The sequence below is a fragment of the Microcaecilia unicolor genome, chromosome 3 (genome assembly GCF_901765095.1).
Source record: "Microcaecilia unicolor chromosome 3, aMicUni1.1, whole genome shotgun sequence".
Taxonomy (NCBI): domain Eukaryota; kingdom Metazoa; phylum Chordata; class Amphibia; order Gymnophiona; family Siphonopidae; genus Microcaecilia; species Microcaecilia unicolor.
Window position 1 is genome coordinate 432132767 of NC_044033.1, and position 23225 is coordinate 432155991.

The 23225-nt window shown below is 45.2% G+C and overlaps 1 protein-coding gene across 1 annotated transcript in view; it reads left to right on the forward strand.

The window, feature by feature from the left end:
* Positions 1-23225, forward strand: part of ROCK2 (Rho associated coiled-coil containing protein kinase 2) — a 428174-nt gene that overhangs the window by 291764 nt on the left and 113185 nt on the right. The window contains exons 21-22 of the mRNA XM_030198858.1: positions 19658-19761; positions 21105-21291. Of these exons, the coding sequence (XP_030054718.1) occupies positions 19658-19761; positions 21105-21291 (291 nt within the window). The remainder of the gene's footprint in view (positions 1-19657; positions 19762-21104; positions 21292-23225) is intronic.

Genomic DNA, 23225 nt, shown 5'->3' on the forward strand with positions numbered 1-23225 from the left:
AGTTAAAAGCAGCATCAAAAAGGTGAGCCTTTAGCCTAGATTTGAAGACTGCCAGAGATGGAGCTTGATGTACCAGCTCAGGGAGTCTATTCCAGGTATATGATGCAACAAGATAAAAGGAACAGAGTCTGGAGTTAACGGTGAAGGAGAAGGGTACAGATAAGAGAGATTTACCCAGTGAACGGAGTTCCTGGGGAGGACTGTATGGAGAGATAAGAGTTGAGAGGTACTGAGGAGTTGCAGAGTGAATGCACTTGTAAGGCAAGAGGAGTTTGAACTGTATGTGAAAATGGATAGGGAGCCAATGAAGTGACTTGAGGAGAGGGCTTATATGAGCATATCGACACTGGCGGAATATGTTGTGCAGCAGAAGTTTGAACAGATTGAAGAAGAGAGATGGCTAAGTGGGAGACCTGTGAGAAGCAAGTTGCAATAGTCTAAGCAATAAGTGATAAGAGTGTGGATAAGGGTTCTGATAGTAAGCTGAGAAAGGAAAGAGCAAATTTTGGTGATATTATAGAGAAAGAAATGACAGGTTTTAGCAGTTTGCTGAATATGTGCAGAGAAGGAGAGGAGTCGAAGATGACCCCAAGGTTACGAGCTGATGAGACAGTGAGGATGAGAGTGTTATCCACAGAAACAGAGAATGGGGAAAGATAAGAAGCTCAGTCTTGGTGATGTTTAGTTTCAGATGGCGGTGGGACATCTAGGCAGCAATGTCAGACAGGCAGGCTAATACTTTGGCCTGGATTCCTGCTGAGATTTCTGGTGTGGAGAGGTAGATCTGGGAGTCATCAGCCTAAAGGTGTTACTGAAAACCATGGGATGAGATCAGAGTACCAAGGGAAGAAGTATAGATGGAGAAAAGAAGAGGTACTAGGACAGATCCCAGAGGTACACCAATTGATAGTGGGATAGATGTGGAGGAAGATCCATCAGAGTATGCACTAAAAGTACGATGGGAGAGATGAGAAGAAAACCAGGAAATAACAGAGCCCTGAAATCCAAGTGAGGACAGCGTATCAAGGAGTAGGCTGTGATAAGCAGTGTCAAAAGCAGCAGTTAGATCGAGAAGGATGAGGCCAGGAATAGGACATTGGAGACCTTAGCAAGCGCTGTTTCAGTTGAATGAAGAGGGCGAAAGCCAGATTGAAGTGGATCAAGAATAGCTTGAGATGAAAGAAAGTCAAAACAATGGCGGTGAACAGCACGTTCAAGTATCTTGGATAGGAAAGGGAGGAGGGAAATAGGGTGATAGTTTGGAAGGACAGGTAAGGTCCAATGAATGTTTTTTTAAGGAGTGGTGTGACTATGGCATGTTTGAAGGCATCAGGAACAGTTGCAGTGGAAAGTGAAAGGTTGAGGATTTGACAGATAAAAGTGTTGACAGTATAAGAGAGAGTGCTAAGTAGATGGGTGGGAATAGGATCAGAGGAACAGGTAGTTTCGAGGAGGGAAAAAGATGTGTAGTTTCCTCTTCAGTGATTTCAGGAAAGGAAGAAAAGGGATTGGAGGGTTGAGAGAATGGACTAAGGGAAGGAGTGGTGGAGGTGACTTGGTTGAGAATTCAAGTTTAATCTTGTGAACCTCGTCATGAAAGTACTCAGCCAGAGTCTGGGGAGAAAGTGAAGGGGGAGTTGGAGGTGAAGGCAGTTTGAGGAGAGAGTTCAGTGTGGAAAAGAGACGTCAAGGGTTTGAGCCAAGAGAACTTGTCAACTGGATGTAGTAGTCCTGTTTGGCAAATAAAAGAGCAGACTGGAAGGAGGTCAGAAAGAATTTGAAATATATGAAGTCAGCATGGGCATGGGAGTTCAGCCAAAGGCGTTCGGCAGAGTGTGCACAGGAATGTAGGTAGCGGATTCTAGAGGTCAGCCAAGGCTGGGGTTTGGTATGTCTTACAGATTGGGGAATGGGAGGAGCTAGAGTATCCAGAGCAGAGGAGAGAATAGTATTATAGAAAGAGACAGCCTCACTGACCGACTTGGATAACATAGTGGTTGAGAAGAGATGTGAAACACTGGAGGACAGAGTAGAAGGGTCAATAGCCTGAACATTCCTAAATGTGTTGGTTGAGATTGGATGGGTCTGGGGAGGAGGGTGTTTTAAGTGTGAAAGTTTATAAGATGATGCTCAGAGAGGGGAAGAGCTGAGGCACAGAAACTGGAGAGTGAGCAGTTTGAGAAGAAGATAAGATTAAGACAGTGGCCATTCTGGTGAGTGGGGTTAGTGGAGCACAGTGGAAGATTGAAAGAGGATGTTAAAGCAAGAAACTGAGAAGCATAAGAGTCAGAGGGATCATTAGCGTGAATGTTAAAATAAGCAAGAATGAGGGAAGGAGATGAAGGTTCATGAAAGAACGAAACCCAGGCGTCAAAGTCAGTGAGAAAGGAAGAAAGGGACATCAGGAAGTCGATAAATGAGTGCTACTCGGAGAGGCAGATGACTGAATGGACAGATGGAGTGGACTTCGAAGGAAGAAAAGCAGTGAGACTGGGGTGGAAAAAGAGGTTGAAATCTGTAGATTTCAACCTCTTTTTCCACCCTAGTCTCACTGCTTTTCTTCCTTTGAAATCCACTCCATCTGTCTATTCAGTCCTCTGCCTCTCCGAGTAGATTTCAACCTCTTTTTCCACCCCAGTCTCACTGCTTTTCTTTCTTCGAAGTCCACTCCATCTGTCTATTCAGTCCTCTGCCTCTCCGAGTAGATTTCAACCTCTTTTTCCACCCCCGTCTCACTGCTTTTCTTTCTTTGAAGTCCACTCCATCTGTCTATTCAGTCCTCTGCCTCTCCGAGTAGCACTCATTTCAGGAGGGTGAAAGTAGTGGCCCGACACCACATCCGCGGCCAACCGGGCGAGAAGTATGGGAGAAAAGATAACCTCCATGGCATAGGGCCGCAACTGAAGCAGAGCCTTCAGGGAAAAGCCAAGTTTCAGTTAGGGTAAGCAGATGGAGAGTACAAGAGATAAAAGAGGTTGTGGATGTAGGAAAGTTTGTTACAGACTGAGCAGGCATTCCAGAGAGCACACGAGAAAGGCAGGGAAGAAGGGGGAGGAGAGGAAGAGAAATTAGATTGGAGACATCACGGTGTGACTTCCACAAATAGGATGAGAGCTGATGTGGAGGACCAGGATTTTTATTTTTACATTTGTACCCCGCGCTTTCCCACTCATGGCAGGCTCAATGCGGCTTACATATACAGGTACTTATTTGTACCTGGGGCAATGGAGGGTTAAGTGACTTGCCCAGAGTCACAAGGAGCTGCCTGTCCCTGAAGTGGGAATCAAACTCAGTTCCCCAGGACCAGAGTCCACCACCCTAACCACTCGGCCACTCCCCAGTGGAGAGCAGGAGAAGGAGCAAGAGAGTACGGAGAAGAGTAGGAGAGGCATGACGACAGCGACGAAGGTGAGATTTACTCAGAATGGAGATGGTTGAATGGAAGAGAGGAAATGTTGAAGGTTGAGAACTGAGAAGAAGGGAGAGGACAAAAGAGATGGTGAGATGATGAAAGCAGAGGGTGGACAATGTGTTCCTGCACTGTACAGTGGTTTTAGATGGGGAAACAGATTAGGAAGCGACAGTACCAAGAAGAGAAAGTGTACTGGACCCATAAGAAGTAACTGGGAGAAAATATAAAATGTATAGAAAAAATGCTCCGGGGCGTGGCACCTGGAAGGCTCGGAGTGGACCTGGGAGTCACCCCAGGGAAGGCTGTGAGGATGTGCAGAAGGACTGCAAGTCCTCCACAGCACCTGGTGGGAACGCTGGGCACCTTGAGTGAAGGCCCTGAGTGGATCGAAGTCACCCCGGAGAAGGCTGTGAGGATATGCAGATGAGCTGCAAGTCCTCCTCAGGACCTGGAAGGCAGCTGGTGGGAGAGCTGGGTACCTCTCAGCCAAGGAAAGGCTTACCAGGGGTTAGGCCAAAGCCAGCATTCCTCCCCCTGAGGGTCACCTGATCGACTAAAGCGAAAGCACCATTTAAGTCGAATTGGATGATAATTGCACTTTCTACTGTTGAGAGTAGTTTTTTTGCATACGCTATCAAAGCTGACACCACGGTTTCAGTACTATGGTTCTTCCTGAACCCCGATTTTGAGAGGGGATGCAAATTGTCAAATTTTTGTAGAAATGAGTCCAATTGTTCTGCCACGTATCCCTCCATAATCAGCTGGATGATTTGGCGTATTTTGTGAATAAGCGTTTCACAGCTGGGTCTTGTATCTCGTCAAACTGCAATCAGAAGTGGCATTGGGAACATTAGATGGTGTGGAGCAGTAGAACTTTAATGGATTAAGCTGATTTCTGACCGTCTGAATCTTGGACTGAAAGTGTGTGGCCAGTGCTGCGGCCAATGGGGATGTGTTGTCCAGGTCGTTTGTTAGATGGCTTAAGTTCATATACCGCCCAGACTAGGAGATATGCTATTCTTCAATTTGTCAAATTGCGCCATTATATATTTTTGGAAATGGAGTCTCTTGAATTTGTGTATATACTCTGTGAGTACGCACATGCATTTTCTAGAAGACGTACACACATCATAATTCTGCCTCTGCTCTGTCCAAGCTATTCCTGCTATGCCCTGGGAATGCCTATGTGTAGCTCATATAAAAGTAGACACACTTTCCATATGCCCCCTTTTTTATGCATATGTGGTTGTATCATTTTATAAAAGCTCTTTTCTGCATATGAAACACATATTTTATGCAATGCATTCCCAGAGATAGAGAATAGATAAATCATGGACAGGGTTAGCACGTTAAATGTGTACTTAGAGTAATTTGAGTATAATAATGAACATAGTTTATAATAAGAGATATATGAGCACAGTGAAATATTTAGCTTATAAGTTTGTTGAATACACTGATTTTTTGCTGAAATTGTTTCTAGATATTGGTTTGTATTTTATAAACCACATACAACTATATAAGGGAAAATATGTTCATAGTTCCCTAATAACATATCAAAATACCAAAAATGGGAACAATCCAAGTGTATAAACACTAAGCAAACATTTAAAATTATTGTGTGAAAGCTGCTCAGTCACTCCACCCTCCCAACACAAGGAAAGCAGAAACTACCATCCTTGCACCAATCTTGGCGAAAATAGTAAACCTCTCTCTTATTTATACACATTTGAAAGTTAGTACTTAAATTATTGAAGTTATCTGATTTTGAAGATTTTCTTCTATCGCCGGTTGGGAATGGTGGTCTTATACTTGTGAAAAAGATTGAGGAAAACAATCTGGAGTTCTAAATAATCTCTAAATAGCCAGCAATACAATGAAGAACCCAGCAAATGATTCAATAATGTATGGGATGAATAATGTAATAAAACACAAGGAAAAGACCTCAAAACACCCAAATTCTTACTGTGATTTCAGCGTCTTTCACTGGGATTGTATTATCATTGGTCTGAAAAACCTTGTGATATTTATATTGGTTGGATAGGTGGTTCTATGGAAAAAACTTTGCCTGAGTGGAAAATTACAATCAGCATGTCAAAACAATCCAAAACTCAGCAAAACAATGTATTGGCAGCAATCTGACTATTCACCAAAAATACATGATGATGATATCATTTAGAGATCTGAGGGCAGATAGGTATAAGTGCACCTGAAGGTAAGCACACACCCCTTACCTTGCCTAGCAATCCTAGTCTCTCAGTTTACATAAGAACAGCCATACTGGGTCAGACTCAAGTGTACAGCGCTGCGTACATCTAGTAGCGCTATAGAAATGATAAGTAGTAGTAGACAAGTGGTCCATCCAGCCCAGTGTCCTGCTTCCAGCAGTGGCCAATCCAGGTCACAAGTACCTGGCAGAAACACAATTAGTAGCACCATTCCACACTACCAATCCCAGAGCAAGCAGTGACTTCCCCCTGTCCATCTCAATAACAGGCTATGAACTTTTCCTCCAGGAAGTTGTCCAAACCTTTTTTAAAACCAGATACACTAACCACCATTACCACATCCTCCGGCAACGGGTTCCAAAGCTTAACTATTCTTTGAATGAAAAAATATTTCCTCCTTTTTGTTTTAAAAGTATTCCCATGCAATTTCATTGAGTACCCCCTGGTCTTTGTACTTTCTGAATGAGAGAAAAAAAAATTCACCTCCACCCGTTCCACTCTTTTGTAGACCTCAATCATATCCCCCCTCAGCCATCTCTTTTCCAAGCTGAAGAGCCTTAACCTCTTTAGCCTTTCCTCATACTGGAACAGTTCCATCCCCTCTATCTTTTTTGTCACTCTTCTTTGAACCTTTTCTAATTCTGCCATATATTTTTTGAGATACTGCGACCAGAATTGAACACAATACTCAAGGTGAGGTTACACCATGGAGTGATAGAGACATTATAATATTTTTGATTTTCTTTTGCATCCCTCTCCTAATAAGTCCTAGCTTACGCTTTTTGGCCAGTCACACACTGGGCAGAAGATTTCAGCTTATTGTCTACAATGACACCTAGGTCTTTTTCTTGAGTGCTGACTCCTAAAGTGGATCCTAGTATTAGATTGCTATGATTCGGATTATTCTTCCCCATGTGCATCACTTTGCGTTTGTCCATATTAAATTCCATCTGCCATTTGGATGCCCAGTCTTCCAGTTTCCTATGGTCTTCCTGCAATTCTTCACAATCTGCATGTGTTTTGACAACTTTGAATAGTTTTGTGTCATCTGAAAATGTAATCACCTCACTCGTTCCGATTTCCAGATCAATTATAGATGTTAAATAGCACCGATCCCAGTACAGATCCCTGCGGCACTGCACTATTCACCCTCCTCCATTGAGAGAAATGGACATTTAACCCTACCCTCTGTTTTCTTTCCACTAACCAATTCTTAATCCACAGAAGGACATTGCCTCCTATCCCATGACTCTTTAATTTTCTCAGGAACCTTTCATGTGGTACTTGTTAAAAGCTTTCTGAAAATCTAGGTACACTACATCAGCCGGCTCACCTTTATTCGCATGTTTATTCACGCCTTCAAAGAAAAGAAGCAAATTGGTGAGGCAAGACCTCCCATGGCTGAATCCATGCTGACTCTGTCCCGTTAAACCTTGGTTTTCTTCGTGTTCTATAATTGTATTCTTTCTGAAAATCTAGGTACACTACATCAACCGGCTCACCTTTATTCGCATGTTTATTCACGCCTTCAAAGAAATTAAGCAAATTGGTGAGGCAATACCTCCCATGGCTGAATCCATGCTGACTCTGTCCCATTAAACCATGTTTGTCTACGTGTTCTGTAATTGTATTCGTTATAATAGTTTCCACTATTTTGTCCAGACCGAAGTTGGTTTACTGGTCTGTAATTACTCGGATCACCCCTGGAACCCTTTTTAAAAATCAGGCATTACATTGGCCACCCTCCAGCCCTCAGGTACTACAGACGACTAACAATCACTAGAAGCAGATCAGCAATTTAAGTTCTTTCAATACCCTGGAGTGTATACCATCCAGTCCAGGTGATATATCACTCTTTAACTTGTCAGTTTGGCTCAGTACGTCTTCTAAGTTCACTGAGATTTCTTTTAGTTCCTCTGCATCGTTACCCTTGAAAACCATTTCCAGTACAGGTAGATCTCTTACATCTTTTTCCATAAAGACCGAAGCAAAGAATTCATTCAGTCTCTCTGCTATAGCCCTCCCTAAGCACTCCTTTTACTCCTTCCTGACCTAACGGTCGCACAGATTCCCTCGTAGCTTCCTGCTTCTGATATACCTGAAAAAAGTGTTACTATGAGTTTTCATTTCCGCGACAAATTTTTCTTCATATTCTCTTTTAACCTTTATCAATGCTTTGCATCTGGCTTGACAGTGCTTATGTTGTTTCTTATTTTCTTCATTCGGATCTTTTTTCCATTTTTTGAAGGATGTTCTGTTGGCTCTAATAGCCTCTTTCACCTCACCTTTTAACCATGCTGGCTGTCATTTGTTCTTTTTTTCACCTTTGTTAATATGTGGAATACATCTAGTCTTGGATTCCACCATGGTATTTTTAAACAACATCCACACTTGATTCAGAGTCCTAACTTTTGCAGTTGAACCTTTCAGCTTCTTTTTAACCATTTTTCTCATTTTGTCATAGTTGCCCTTTAGAAAATTAAAAGCTGCTACAGCAGATTTCCTTAGTGAGTTCACTCCAGATATCAGCTCAAATTTGATCATACTGTTTCCCAGCAGATCCAACACCATTACCTCTTGTACTATGCGCCACATTCCACTAAAGATTAGATTCAAAATAACTCCCCCTCTCGTTGGTTCCTGGACCAGTTGAACCAAGAAGTAAGTCATTTATTATATTTAGAAATTTTACCTCCCTAGCACTCCCTGATGTAACATTTATCCAGTCAATATTGGGGTAATTGAAATCAGCCATTATTATAATGTTGCCCAGTTTGCCAGCATTCCTAATTTTTTCATCTGTTTGTTCATTCTTTCCCGGTGGACGGTAGTTCAGCCCTACCAGTATGTTCCTTTTCTTCACACCTGTAATTTCTATCCATAAAGATTCCAGCCCACTATTTGTTTCATGTAGAATGTTTATTTTGTTTGACTAAATGGCTCTGTATTCTTTCCAGTGCAAAAATATAAAGTTTTATTGTATCATGTCAGAATAGCAATCAGCAGAATCCTATATATCATAATTTGCACCTCCAACGTTCCATGTCTGGCTGCCTGGGTTCGTATAATCTCCTGACGTCAGCCAGCCTCCAGCGTTCCATTCCCCCTCACTGTCCCGCCCTCGCATCAAGACGTAATGACGTCAGAGGGTGGAATAGTGAGAGGGAAGGGAACGCTGGAGGCGAGCTGACGTCAGGAGGGATGTTATGAATGGAAGCCAGCCAGAGAACGTTCAGGTACAAATCGAGGGGAGGGGAGAATCGCGGGACATCAAGGGGAGGGAGGGGGGCAGGGCAGAGGAGAGTTGATGGATGGGATGGGAGGACAGTAGAGGAGGGAATCGCGGACACAGATGGGAGGGCAGGGAAGAGGAGAATCGCTGGACATGGAGGGGGGAGGGCAGGGGAGAAAAAAAAAAAGAAAGCTCACATGACAGCCTTCCTAGGGCCCGTTTCATTGTTGAGAAAACGGGCATGGTTCCACTAGTCATAAATGTTTCCCAGAAATTTTTTTTACAAAATCCTATATTATAATTAGTAGAATATGTGGTAATCTTAGTTTGATAGCTCTAACTCTCATTTTCCAGAGAGCTACTTCACTAGCTGACCCTATACAAGAATGAACAGAGGAAAGACAGTCTTAACAGCCTTTGTGCTAATTGATGTCTGCAGACCACTTCAAGTGAAGGAGACACAGTGTACAATCTATTGTACAGTTGTGGGCAGAGACCTGTGGAGAGAATACAACAGAAAACCAAATTCCTTGAAGCGATGCAATGAAATCCTCTCTCCAGCTAGACAGCAGGGACTGCACAGGATAGCTGGAGTGAAGAATAGCTAGGTGTCTCTTTCCCTTTCTTAGTATTATTAGTGCTGTAAACAGGGCCAAACCCTGTTTGCAGTGTCTCCAATTGGCTGTGGCTGAGCTCACCGCATGTGATATGGAAACACGGGTTTTTTTTTCCATCAACCCCTGGATTATATACAGTATGACATGCGTGAAAATATAGTCGTATTCTGTATTTGTGTGTGCAACTTAATAAACCAATCAGCGCCGATAATTGCCAGTTGACAAGTAATTGACTCTAAATGACACTAATTAGAATTTACATGCAGAACTGTCTAATCGTATTCTATAACATGCTGTGCATAAATTCTAAGTCGCATAGTTGGAAAGTGGGCGAGGCCATGGGCTGGAATGGGCTTTTCTTGGGCATTTCTAAAATTGTTATAGAATGCACCTGAACCGCACCTAATTTAGGTGTCAGGATTTACACCAAGTTTTACTTGGCGTAACTGCCTATGACTAAATTTAGTCTTGTGGAATAGTACTAGGCATTTGGCATATTCTATATACTGTGCGGAAATTTATGCTTATTCTATAAAGTACACTACTGCTACTACTACTACTTATCATTTCTATAGCACTATTAGATGTACGCAGCGCTGTACACTTGAACATGAAGAGACAGTCCCTGCTCAACAGAGCTTACAATCTAATTAGGTTAAAGTGTGAGTGCCTAAGTATGGCAGGTACTCATGTAACCTATAGTACTCTGTAGGTTACCTGCATAAGTGGAAGCCCTGCCTGTGTCCTGCCCATACTCCTCTCTCATGTACACCCCCTCTTGCAAATACATGTTATATAAGTCAAGTGTGTATTTTCTGAATAGTGCTTAGGCTTAATTTTTGCATTTATTCAAATGTATGCACACATATGCATGTATATGCCATTAAGGTGTACTTAATAAAGTACGCTTAGGTGTCTGAGGATTTCAAAGCAATGAAACAATGAGACAAGGCGGTGGCCACAGCCAGAAGGATGCTAGGCTGCATAGAATAAAGGAGGTGTTGATGCCCCTGTACAAGTCATTGGTGAGACCTGACTTGGAATATTGTGTTCAGTTTTGGAGGCCGTATCTTGCTAAAGAGGTAAAAAGACTGGAAGTGGTTCAAAGAAAAGACAAAAATGTTATTTGGTTTGTGTAGCAAAATGTACGAGGAGAGACTTGATGACTTGAACATGTATACCTTGGTGGAAAGGAGAACCAGGGGTGATATGATAGAGACGTTCAAATATTTGAAAGGTATTAATCTGCAAATAAACCTTTTCCACAAAGAGGAAGGTGATAGAACTAGAGGACACGAATTGACTCAGGAATAATGTAAAGAATTATTTTTTACCGAGAGGGTGGTGGGTACTTGGAATGCCCTACTGTGGCAGGTGGTGGAGATGAAAATCATAACAGAATTCAAAAATGCTGGGGATAAACACATAGGAATCCTGTTTAGAAGGAAGCAATCCAAAGAAGCTTAGCGGAGACTAGGTGGTAACACTGGGAAGCAAAGCCCCAGTACTGGGTAACTTCTATGATCTGTGCCCTAATTGTGGCTGGATAGATTTGGATGGGCTAAAATGGAACTTTTCAAGGGCTTTGATGACAACTTCAGAAGTTTTAGAACAAGGACAGTGCTGGGCAGACTTCTATGACCTGTGCCCTGAAAATAGCATGGACAAATAAAGATCAGGTATACATATATTTCAGGTTTTAGGTTTCAGATTTTATGTTATTTGATATACCGCCCTTAGATTATTTTTCAGAGCAGTTTACTCAATGTAAGTAATATAGGATGGAGGGAAATACATCAAATTATAGGAATATGTTGTTTCACCTTATACCTTATGTAATGAGTTTATCTTCTCGTGCAGACTGGATTGACCATACAAATCTTTATCTTCCGTCTTCTACTTTGTTACTATGTTGTTTCATTTTGGTGCTGATTTTTAAGCTGTGATTTCCATATCATCAAGCTAATCAATCCATAGACTGGTGGGTTGTGTCCATCTACCAGCAGGTGGAGATAGAGAGCAAACTTTTGCCTCCCTATATGTGGTCATGTGCTGCCGGAAACTCCCCAGTATGTTCTCTATCTCAGCAGGTGGTGGTCACACACAGCAGCAGCTCTGGCTAGGCCTCCAAGCCTAATCTTTAGGTTTTGTTGAGTGCCTGGGGTTGAGGGCTCTTCTTGAGCAAGTGCAAACCTGGTGGCGCCAGGTCCCTCCTTTTCTCCCCCCTCCCGCTGGCTCCGTTAAAAAAAAAAAAAAAAATTTTTGAACGTCCTTAAAGGCGTTTATTTCGACGTTTATTTAAACGTTTATTGCAGCTACTCACTGGGACACCAGGTCGTTACAGCTCGGAGCGGAAAGCAGGTAATTTTTACCTTTTTATAGCGGGCAGGGGGTTCCCCGATTGATCTCCACGTGGCATATGGGGTCGGAGGGCGAGGGCGCAAAAAGTTGCTCCCCGGATCGCTTGGGCGCTTCTAGAGGGGATGCGGGGGTCTTAAAGGCTGATTCGCCCTTGTTGGGTGACAGTTTCGTGACCGATGAGTGTCCCGGTCCTTCCTCCGGCGTGGCGGTTTTTCCCGCCATAAACGCCCATCCCCCGCTGCTCGCCTCCGCCATCTTGGCCGGCCACGCGGCTCGGACGGCTTCTTCTTGGGCCGCCCTTGAGGTAGGAGACATTAATGCCATGAACGCCCTTAATTTGGGCAACGGCACAAAAGCGGCTAAAGTTAAGCGCCGTTCTTCCCGCGCGGCTCCTTCGCGGAGTGTCGCGCCGGACGCCATCTTGGATGCGCAGCATGTCTCTCCCCCGCTCTTGCGAGCGCCGGTTGAGGGTGCGTCTAGGGCTGTAGCCCAGGCTGCGGAAGTGCACAGTCTGGGGGGTTTCTCCCAGGAGTTTGTTTTGCTGCTGCATCAGGCCTTCCTTATGCAAAACGCTGCCCCTGCTCCCTCGTCTGGTAAAGAGGTTGAGGTCCCCGGAGGTGAACGCCCTCAGGTTGATTCCCAGGCCTTGGAGGACTTTGTCTCCTCCGATGTAGATGAGGGCAGCGTATCTGAGTTCTCCCAACTGTCCTTTGCGGATTCCTTGGAGGAGACGGATCCCCGCTCGGTTGGAGCGGATGACCCCTCTGCAGCGCGGCTTTTTAGCTCAGAGGATTTGCCCAACCTGTTAGTGCAGGCCATGGGCATTTTGAAGATTTCCTCTCCGGAGGACGTCTCTCCCTCAGCCCCTATTGGCTCTGCCATTATGCTGGGGACGAAGCGCCCGCCTAGAACCTTCCACGTGCATGATGCCATGCACACCTTAATTTCGGCTCAATGGGATGTCCCGGAAGCGAGCCTTAAAGTGGCTAGGGCTATGTCCCGCCTCTATCCTTTGCCTGAAGGTGAACGTGAGGCCTATCTGTGGCCTACCGTGGATTCTTTAATCACTGCGGTGACTAAGAAAACGGCGTTGCAGGTGGAAGGTGGCACGGCCCTAAAGGACGCCCAAGACAGAAGATTGGAGGCGGCCTTAAGGTCGTCCTTTGAGGCGGCTGCTTTAAGTTTGCAGGCCTCAGTTTGCGGCTCCTATGTGGCCAGGGCGTGCCTGACTATGGTGCAGCGGGCTTCCCCCTCGGATCATTCCTTGAGGGCTGATTGGCCGGCCCTGGAATCGGGCTTAGCCTATTTGGCAGACTTGCTGTATGATGTCTTGAGGGCCTCAGCTAAAGGCATGGCTCAGACAATCTCTGCGCGGCGGTGGCTTTGGCTGAAGCATTGGTCTGCTGACCACGCCTCTAAATCCCGCCTGGCTAGATTGCCTTTTAAAGGCAAGCTGCTCTTTGGGGTCGAGCTGGACAAAATCGTGACCGATCTCGGCACGTCTAAGGGCAAGAAGTTACCAGAGGTCAGGGCTCGGGCTAGTACTCGTCCCGGTACCTCCAGAGGACGGTTTCAGGAAGCCCGTCGGTACCGCCCGGGCAGGTCGGGCTCCTCTGCCCCCTCTTCCTTCAAGAGGAATTTCTCCCCCAAGCAGCATTCCTTTCGCAGAGACCGCCGTCCCGGAGGGGCTCCCTCCGGTCCTCCCCCAGGGTCTCGTACCCAATGACGGGGCCTTGGTCCACGCCCCAGTGCAGATTGGAGGACGGCTGTCCTCGTTTCTGGGCGAGTGGACCACAATAACTTCAGACGCTTGGGTGCTGGAAGTCATCAGAGACGGCTACAAGCTAGAGTTCTGCCGACCCTTAAGAGACGGGTTTGTACTCTCTCCCTGCAAGTCTCCGGTCAAAGCTGTGGCAGTGCAGCAGACCTTGGACAACCTGATCTGCCTGGGTGCGGTCGTTCCGGTGCCAGAAACTCAGCTTGGCAAGGGACGTTACTCCATTTACTTTGTGGTACCAAAGAAAGGAGGTTCTGTCCGGCCTATCCTCGACCTCAAAGGGGTCAATCGGGCCTTGAAAGTGCGGCACTTTCGCATGGAGACTCTCCGCTCTGTTATAGCGGCAGTGAAGGCAGGAGAGTTCTTGGCTTCCTTGGACATCAAGGAAGCGTACCTGCATATTCCCATCTGGCCTCCTCATCAACGCTTTCTGCGTTTTGCAGTCCTGGGACAACACTTCCAGTTCAGAGCCCTCCCTTTCGGGTTGGCTACTGCTCCGCGGACCTTTTCCAAAGTAATGGTGGTCATAGCGGCCTTCCTGCGAAAGGAAGGAATACAAGTCCATCCTTATGTGGACGACTGGTTGATCCGAGCCCCCTCTTATGCAGAGTGCGGCAAAGCTGTGGACCGGGTAGTTGCTCTTTAGAGCTCCCTGGGATGGATCATCAACTGGGAGAAGAGCCAGCTGCGCCCGACTCAGTCCCTGGAGTATCTGGGAGTTCGATTCGACACCCAAGTGGGCAGAGTGTTCCTGCCAGACAATCGGATTGTCAAAGTTCAGGCTCAGGTGGACCAGTTCCTAGTAGACTCTCCTCTTTGGGCTTGGGACTATGTGCAGCTGTTGGGCTCTATGATGGCCACGATGGAAGTAGTGCCCTGGGCCAGGGCTCATATGAGACCACTTCAACACTCTCTGCTGCAGCGCTGGACTCCGATGTCGGAGGATTATGCTGTGCGCCTTCCCTTGGACCCAGCAGTGCGCAAGGCGCTGAGCTGGTGGCTGCAGACAGACAAGTTGTCTGCGGGAATGCCTCTGGTGACCCCAGAGTGGATTGTCGTCACGACGGACGCCTCTTTGTCGGGCTGGGGAGCCCACTGCTTGGGAAGGACAGCGCAGGGGCTCTGGTCTCCTGCAGAGGCAAAGTGGTCTATCAACCTCCTGGAACTCAGAGCCATTCGGTTGGCGCTTTTGGAGTTCATCCCGGTACTGGCGTTGAAGCCAGTACGGGTCCTGTCGGACAATGCCATGGCTGTGGCCTATGTCAACCACCAGGGAGGTACCAAGAGCGCCCCTCTAGCCAAGGAGGCCATGAATCTATGCCAGTGGGCGGAAGCGAACCTGGAACAGCTGTCAGCGGCCCACATTGCCGGAGTCATGAATGTCAAGGCGGACTTTCTCAGTCGCCATACCTTGGAGCCCGGAGAGTGGCAGCTATCTGCTCAGGCGTTCTTGGACATCACGAAGCGCTGGGGCCAGCCGAGCCTAGATCTGATGGCGTCATCGGCCAATTGCCAAGTGCCGCGCTTTTTCAGCAGAGGACGGGACCCTCGATCCCTGGGAGTAGATGCTCTTCTCCAACAGTGGCCGACACAAGAGCTTCTCTATGTGTTCCCGCCCTGGCCCATGCTGGGCAGGGTGCTAGACCGGGTGGCAAAGCATCCGGGCCGGATAATCCTGGTGGGTCCGGATTGGCCCAGACGTCCCTGGTATGCGGACTTGATCAGGCTCTCAGTCGACGATCCTCTGCGGCTGCCAGTAGAGCAGGGCCTGTTACATCAGGGTCCCGTGGTGATGGAGGATCCCTCCCCCTTTGGTCTTACGGCCTGGCTATTGAGCGGCAGCGTCTGAAAAAGAAGGGCTTCTCAGACAAGGTCATCGCCACTATGCTGAGCGCGAGGAAGCGCTGTACTTCTACTGCTTACGCCAGGGTTTGGCGTACCTTTGCAGCGTGGTGTGAAGCAGGCTCACTTTCTCCCTTCACTGCTCCAATTTCTTCAGTGTTGGCGTTCCTGCAAGAAGGTCTGGAGAAAGGCCTGTCGCTCAGTTCCCTTAAAGTCCAGGTAGCGGCTCTGGCTTGCTTCAGGGGCCGCCTGAAGGGTGCTTCCCTGGCTTCGCAGCCAGATGTGGTGCGCTTTCTCAAGGGAGTTAATCACCTGCGCCCTCCTCTGCACTCAGTGTTGCCTGCGTGGAATCTCAACCTGGTGCTAAGAGCCTTGCAGAAGCCGCCTTTTGAACCCTTGTCTAGGGCATCTCTGAAAGACCTGACGTTGAAAGCAGTCTTTTTGGTGGCTATCACTTCAGCCAGAAGAGTTTCCGAGCTCCAAGCACTCTCATGTCGAGAGCCTTTTCTGCAGTTCACTGAGGCAGGAGTGACTATTCGCACAGTGCCTTCCTTCCTGCCCAAGATTGTTTCTCGCTTCCATGTGAATCAGCAGCTCTGTCTCCCTTCCTTTCGTAGGGAGGACTACCCAGAGGAATACTCTGCTCTCAAATTTCTGGATGTGAGACGAGTCATCATCAGATACTTGGAAGTGACCAATGATTTCCGGAAATCGGATCATCTGTTTGTCCTGTTTACAGGTCCTCGTAAGGGTCTGCAGGCTTCTAAGCCTACAGTGGCAAGATGGGTCAAGGAAGCCATTGCAGCGGCTTATGTGGCCGCGGGGAAGGTGCCGCCTATCCAGCTGAAGGCTCACTCCACTAGAGCTCTGGCGGCCTCAATGGCAGAGGCCGGGTCCGTCTCCTTGGAAGAGATATGCAAGGCGGCAACTTGGGCATCGGCCCATACCTTCTCCAGGCATTACCGCTTGACTGTGGCTGCTCGGGCGGAGGCCCGGTTTGGAGCTTCAGTGTTGCGGTCAGGGATTTCAATGTCCCGCCCTGGGTGAGTACTGCTTCGGTACATCCCACCAGTCTATGGATTGATCAGCTTGATGATATGGAAGGTAAAATTATGTATCATACCTGATAATTTTCTTTCCATTAATCATAGCTGATCAATCCATAGCCCCTCCCAGATATCTGTACTGTTTATATTCTGGTTGAATTTTAGGTTCAAGTTTAGTCTTCAGTTACTTCAGGAGGACTTCGTGTTCAAGTTCTTTTTTCACTTGGATTCTTCAAGAGTTGAGACGAGTTTGTGTTACAGTGAGCTGCTGCATTCCTCTCCCCTCCATTTTACGGGGCTGGATTGAGATTTAAATTCTGCCGGCACTCCCTCCCGCTTCGTGCGGCTGTAGGGCAGCTTTGCACCCCTCCCGCTTCGGCGGTGTTGGGGTCAGTCAGCTCCTCCCGCGGTTGCGGTTGCAGGATAAGCCAGATCCCCCCGCATCGGCGGGGTGGTGTCCCTCCCCCGCTCCGCGGGGATGAGCTGGACGGATTCCCCTCCCCCACTTGTGTGGGGATGACCTGGGTTAATTCCCCTCCCCCGTTTAGGCGGTGGTGAGCTGGGCAGAGTGTCCCTTTGTGGGTGTAATTCTCTAAGTGCTGAGTCCTGCGGATGGAGCTTTGATATCGACATACTGAGGAGTTTCCGGCAGCACATGACCACATATAGGGAGGCAAAAGTTTGCTCTCTATCTCCACCTGCTGGTAGATGGACACAACCCACCAGTCTATGGATTGATCAGCTATGATTAATGGAAAGAAAATTATCAGGTATGATACATAATTTTACCATTTAGAATCTAGTCCCACGTGTGTAAGATTCCCAATGATGAGAGAGAGCTGTTAAGTATGTATGAGTCTGAGCAGCTAAATTTGTGGCAACAAAGTAGCAGGGCCATGGTTTCCAAAACTGGTCTCTGTTCTGAGAACAGACCTCAGACCCTAGAGTTAGCCAAAAATTATTCGGTGGTCGTTCAACTCCACTATATAATCATTGGTCCAATTCCTAGTAATTTTTCAAGTAAAATTATTTTTATATTTTTACATATTTAATTTTTAAAATTGAGATATAGCACAACTTTACCCATTGTTCCTTCTGGACACATATGTCAGGTTCAATGCAGTGTAACAAACCCCTGTACCTGTTCACCCCATATAGTTCCTCCCATTTTGTTCCCACATTTTAAACACAAAAGACCACCAGTCTTATTCAAACACTCCCCTTCCCTCATAATCCCTCCCCCCCCTTGTTGCATAAATACATAAGTATTGCCATACTGGGAAAGACCAAAGGTCCATCGAGCCTAACTTCCTGTTTCCAGCAGTGGCCAATCCAGGTCACAAATACCTGGCAAGATCCCAAAAATGTACAAAACATTTTATACCGCTTATCCCAGAAATAGTGGATTTTCCCCAAGTCCATTTAATAACGGTCTATGGACTTTTCCTTTAGGAAGCAGTCCAAACCTTTTTTTAAAACTACACTAAGCTAACCGCCTTTACCACATTCTCTGACAATGAATTCCAGAGTTTAATTTTTTTTTTTTTGTTACATTTGTACCCCGCGCTTTCCCACTCATGGCAGGCTCAATGCGGCTTACATGGGGCAATGGAGGGTTAAGTGACTTGCCCAGAGTCACAAGGAGCTGCCTGTGCCGGGAATCGAACTCAATTCCCCAGGACCAAAGTCCACCACCCTAACCACTAGGCCACTCCTCCACTCTTTACACGTTGAGTGAAGAAAAGTTTCTCCAATTCGTTTTAAATTTACTACATTCTAGCTTCATCGCATGCTCCCTAGTCCTGGTATTTTTGGAAAGCGTGTACAGACGCTTTACATCTACCAGTTCAACTCCACTCATTATTTTATAGACCTCTATCATATCTCCCCTCAGATACCTTTTCTCCATGCTGAAGAGGCCAGAATGGAACACAATATTCGAGGTGCAGTCGCACCATGGAGTGATACAAAGGCATTATAACATCCTCATTTTTGTTTTCTATTCCTTTCCTAATAATACCTAACATTCTATTTGCTTTCTTAGCCGCAGCAGCACACTGAGCAGAGGGTTTCAACGTATCATCAACGACGACACCTAGATCCGTTTCTTGGTCCTTGACTCCTAATGTGGAACCTTTCATGACGTAGCTATAATTCGGGTTCCTCTTTCCCACATGCATCACTTTGCACTTGCTCACATTAAACGTCATCTGCCATTCAGATGCCCAGTCTTCCAGTCTCGTAAGGTCCTCTTGTAATTTTTCACAATCCTCCCACGATTTAACGACTTTGAATAACTTTGTGTCATCAGCACAACATAAAACAAGAACTAGTTAAGGTGGTCGGGGGTGGGGGAAGGGGTTTGGGAGTCCTCAGCAGGTCTGGGTCTTTCTCAGAGGAGCGTGTGTGTTTCCAGAGAGTGTGGGCAGGGCCTCCATTGAACACACTTTGTATCTTGAGGGTTTGGGGGGGGGGGGGGGGGGGGGGAGACCGATGGATTGTTCCTATTCTTTAAGAGAGGTTCCCTAGTAGCTTAGGGCAGCAGTTTAACAGCCCCATGCTCCCAGGTGTGAAAAATGCCAGCTTTGAGCTGGTGTTTTTCACACAGTAATGCAACTTGCAAAGTTCACTGCAAGCTGTATTGTTTGATTTGCATAATAATGAGGTGTTATGCTTGTACTGTATTTGCATGCTTTAGATTTCATTAGTATGGATGGTGTTGTAACTGAAACTAATGTTCCTTACAGTAATAATGCAGGATATTTCTGTTTACTGCATAATAGGGAAAGGGAAATGGTTTTTGCAACTACATTCAAAGCGGTTTACGTATATTCAGGTACTTATTTTGTACCAGGGGCAATGGAGGGTTAAATGACTTGCCCACAGTCACAAGGAGCTGCAGTGGGAATCGAACTCAGTTCCCCAGGATCAAAGTCCACTGCACTAACCACTAGGCTACTCCTCCATGAGGCAAATGTACGTTATTGCCTTAATACATGTTAAAATTAAGGAAGGTAATTGCTTTGAGTGTGGATTGTTTTGATGTATCTTTTTAAATGGGCACTTGTGTGCCTTCTCTACCTAGGTGTTCTATAAAAATGCTTTATAGAGTAATACTGTATGAATATTTTTTTTCTATTGGTAGACTCTTTATAAGACACAGGTTCGAGAACTTAAAGAGGAAGCTGAAGAGAGAGCCAAGATTTGCAAAGAAATGCAACAGAAGATCCAAGAGTTACAAGATGAGAGGTGAGATCATTTTATTTGAATTAAAAATACAAGAATAAGAAGTATATTTTTACATGTATTTCTTTCCTCCCCCCTAATCTTGGCTTTCCTTCTACTACACCTATACTTCCAATCATACCCTACCCCCTTTTTGCTCACTGATACTTACCAAACACTAAGTGTTTTCATTTGCTAACGTCAGGAGTTTCTCTGGGATTAGATGCTACCTTCTCTCTGTGAACAACTATCAAAATAACAGGTGTCAGTAAACCACAAACCACGGCTTTTTTCAGGAGTACATAAGTGCATAAGTATTGCCATACTGGTACAGAGCAAAGGTCCATCAAGCCCAGCATCCTGTTTCCAACAGTGGCCAATCCTGGTCACAAGTGCCTGGCAAGATCCCAAAAAAGTACAAAACATTTTATTCTGCTTATCCCATAAATAAGCAGTAGATTTTCTCTTAGTCCATTTTAATTATGGTTTATGGACTTTTCCTTTAGGAAGCTGTCCAAACCTTTTTAAACCTCGCTAAGCTAACCGCCTATACCACATTCTCTGGCAATGAATTCTAGAGTTTAATTACACGTTCAGTGAAGAAAAATTTTCTCTGATTTATTTTAAATTTACTACTTAGTAGCTTCATTGAATGCCTCCTACTCCTAGTATTTTTGGAAAGAGTAAACAGATGCTTCACGTCTACATTTTCCACTCCACTCATTATTTTATAGATCTCTATCATATCTCCCCTTAGCCGTCTTTTCTCCATGCTGAAGAGCCCCAGACGCTTTAGCCTTTCCTCATAGGGAAGTCGTCCCATCCCCTTTATCATTTTTGTTCCCCTTCTCTGCACCTTTTCTAATTCCACTATATCTTTTTTTAGATGCGGTGACCTGAGCTGCACCTGTAGGTGTTGCTATTTAGCAGTGGTTGTGTTTCCCCCACGTCCAGAGGCTAGATCTGTAGTGTTGGCACCAAATCCTGCCAATCAGATGAGTAGAAGACAGGCTAAGAAATAGTAATGCATACAACAACCAGAGTCTGTTCACAAAACACTCCTTTGTCAGCAGTCCAGCTTAATCTGCTGAATTAAGCTTTAGATACCAGAAAGGCCTAAAGGGTCAAAATAGATCGCAGAAAATAATGTTTGCAGAATAATGAAGTTTGGACTGACAAACGTTATTATTCTGCATCTTGAGAGATATGGTGATTTTTACACACACAAGCTGCTTATGACAACTATTGGTCTAATGACGTAAATATCTGTACAAGAGATTTCTCTCCATGGGCTATTTTTTCTGTTTCCATGTTGTTGTTTTTTAAATTTCAACCAGCTGATCAGACCACCTTCTTGTGAATTTTAGAGACTCCTTGGCTGCTCAGCTGGAGATCACTCTGACAAAAGCAGACTCTGAACAGCTTGCCCGCTCCATTGCAGAAGAGCAGTACTCAGACCTGGAGAAAGAGAAGATCATGAAAGAGTTGGAGATCAAAGAGATGATGGCTCGCCACAAGCAGGAACTCACAGAGAAGGATACTACCATAGGATCTGTGCGTAAATAGCATACAGCAGATTCTTTCTTTGCTTATCGTGTTGACAGAATTCAGTGGTATTACCCTTTTAAGGCCTCTATGATATAACGTAAGTACATAAGTGTTGCCATATTGGGACAGACCAGAGGTCCATCAAGCCCAGCATCCTGTTTCCAGCCGTGGCCAATCCCAAGTATCTGGTAAGATCCCAAAACAGTACAATACATTTTATGCTGCTTTTCCTAGAAATAAGCAATATTTTTCCCTCAAATAAATCTTAATAATGGCTTATGGACTTTTCTTTTAGGAAGCTATCCAAACCTTTTTTAAACCCCACTAGACCTTTATCCTATTTCCCCTCAGCCGTCTTTTCTCCAAGCTGAAGAGCCCTAACCGCTTTACCTTTTCCTCATAGGGAAGTCATCCCATCCTCTTTATCTGCGCTACCCAAGCTGCAAAGGACTCAAATACAAATCAACTTATGCGTCCAGTTTTTCCTACATAAGCACACAACTGTGGAACGCATTACCAAAAGCCTTGAAAACTACGAATGACCACCTAAACTTCCAGAAAACACTAAAAACTAACCTGTTTATAAAAAGGCATACTCTACCGATCCAACATAAATGCCTGATCTCTGCAACAAAACTAAAGAACGTAATGGACATAACACAGCTCTTCCATTGTATGATTCCCTAGTGTGGTTATGCCACATGAACTTTATCTTACTATAACATCACTTTGTATTTGTTTACACCGGAGTCTGTAACGCCTCTCCGGTACTATGTAAGCTACATTGAGCCTACAAATAGGTGGGAAAATGTGGGATATAAATGTAACAAATAAATCATTTTCGTCACCCTTCTCTGTACCTTTTCTAATTCTTTTTTGAGATGCGGTGACCAGAATTGCACACAATATTCGAGTTGTGGTCACACCATGGAGCGATACAAAGGCATTATAACAGTCATTTTTGTTCTCTAGTCCTTTCCTAACAATACCTAACATTCTATTTGCTTTTTAGCCACCGCCACACACTGATCAGAGGGTTTGAATGTATCATCCCTTTCCTGGTGGGTGTCTCCTAATGTGGAACTTTGCATCACAGAACTATAGTTCGTGTTCCTCTTTCCCACATGCATCACTTTGCACTTGCTCACATTAAACATCATCTGCCATTTGGATGCCCAGAGTCCCAGTCTCGTGAGGCCCTCTTGTAATTTTTCACAATCCTCTTGTGATTTATCAACTTTGAATAACTTTGTGTCGTCAGCAAATTTAATTACCTCACTAGTTACTCCCATCTCTAGATAATTTATAAATAAGTTCTTTTAAAAAAACAACGGTCCCTGCACAGACCCCTGGGGAACCCCACTATCTGCTGTTCTCCATTGAGAATACTGACCATTTAACCCTACTCTCTGTTTTCTATCTTTTAACCGGTTTTTAATCAACAATAGAACACAATCTCCTATCCCATGACTCTCCAGTTTCCTCTGGAGTCTTTCATAAGGTACTTTGTCAAATGCCTTTTGAAAATCCAGATACACAGTATCAACTGGCTCACCTTTATCCACATGTTTGTTCACGCCTTGAAAGTGAAGAGTTCTGGGGTTATCTATCACTCCCAGTATAGGGTTAAGGCCACTTATATCTGAGAAAGATGAAACAACCCCAAGGCTGCTTCTGGTATATATTTACCTTGTTTATCTAGATTCCGCAATTACCAGAGCTGTGCACTTACTCTGAGCAAGGTAGGAGATAACAAACTGAATAAATACAAATCAGCCCTCAAGTTTATTAGGTGCACATCTAGTAGTACAATGTTCACTAAACAGTTTTCTACCTGATTAATTGTAACAGCAGTCAATGCAGATTTCTCATATGGGGAGTGGTCAGACAGCAAATCAAGTAGATATCACTGTTCCTGAATTCTCCACAAAATAACCTGT